Source organism: Monoraphidium neglectum (genome assembly GCF_000611645.1).
Source record: "Monoraphidium neglectum strain SAG 48.87 unplaced genomic scaffold scaffold01983, whole genome shotgun sequence".
NCBI classification, from domain to species: Eukaryota; Viridiplantae; Chlorophyta; class Chlorophyceae; order Sphaeropleales; family Selenastraceae; genus Monoraphidium; species Monoraphidium neglectum.
Window position 1 is genome coordinate 9,824 of NW_014011645.1, and position 1,196 is coordinate 11,019.

The 1,196-nt window shown below is 66.3% G+C and overlaps 1 protein-coding gene across 1 annotated transcript; it reads right to left on the reverse strand.

Annotated features, from left to right (window-relative positions):
- Nucleotides 1–722: 722 nt before the first annotated feature.
- MNEG_9576 (hypothetical protein) lies at nt 723–1,169 on the reverse strand (the record flags this gene model as incomplete). The annotated part of the gene is made up of 1 exon (XM_014041952.1): nt 723–1,169. A coding segment is annotated over one exon (447 nt), but the record flags the coding sequence as incomplete, so codon positions are not given.
- Between the last annotated feature and the right edge of the window lie 27 nt (nt 1,170–1,196).

The following is a 1,196-nucleotide window of genomic DNA, read 5'->3' on the forward strand; positions in this document are numbered from 1 at the left end:
CTGGCGGGCCGGAGCGCCGAGTGTTTGTGCGAGCTGAGCTCGCGAAGGCCGCGCCATCCTGCCCCTCACGACATCCGTGTGCAGTCATTTATAGTGGTTGATCGCGCCATGTTGCATTATGCGAGAATCCATACTGAACTCAACCACGAGCAGTCAGAGCATCGCGCTATAAGTTATGACACCGTATCGACGGGATGCCAAGCGCTGGACTCATATGAACGCGGACATATACGTCTCCTTTGACCCCACGTATGCGTGATGCGGCCCCGGCTTGTCTCGCAACTCTGCACACTGCACGTCCGCTTCAGTTCACGGCTGCTCCTGCTGCCATCCCTCTGCACACAAGGGTGGCTGCACGCTGTGCGCACCAAAAACCCCGTACAGGCTGTGTTTTCAGACAAATGCATCCCATGACAGATGGTTACATAGCTCTCAGGGAGCATGGGGACTTGGCTGCAGGAAAATATCCACTGGCGTTTCAACAATGACGGGACACACAGGTGGCGGGCCCAATAGACCAAGGCAGTAAACCCAGAAAGTCATGCCAGCCCCAAACCCTTGCGGGAGCAGGAGACGCCACGCCGCGCGCATTTGCGCCTCGCGCCAGGCTGTGTCGTCCTCAAGCCCAAAGGCGGGGTGGTCAAACCAATAATCAGCGCTCCAAAGGACCGCAAAGCCACACCCCCGCCGGCAAAGGGCACCGCAGCTGTTGCTCAACGGACCCTCGCGCCACCCGTGGTGCTGGGCCGCTTGCCGCCGCGGCTGCCGCGAGCCTCCACATCGCCGCCCGCCGACTTGCGCGGCGCCGAGCCCTTTGATGCCTCGGCTTCCGCGCGGCGGACGTGCTTGGCGCGCAGGATGAGGAACAGGCCCGTCGCGAGCGACAGCCCGGCGAATGCGCCGACGACGCCCCCCACCACCGCCTGCCACTTAACGTGGCTCACAGCCGGTGCGGTCGCGTCCTGCGGGCTGCCCTCTGGAGCGGCGCCCGCGCGCTTAGCGGCGGCCAGCTCGAGCTTCGCAGGCGCCGCCTTGCCCGCCGCGCCGGCGTCGGGCTGCGGCTGCGTGGGCGCGAGCACGCCGGCGTTGGTGGAGGCCTCGGCCGCGGCGGCCTCGAAGGATGCGGGTGCGGCAGCGGCGGCCGCGGCGGCGGCGGCGTCGCGCGAGGCCTCCAGGTGGACCGCCACGGTCTCGGC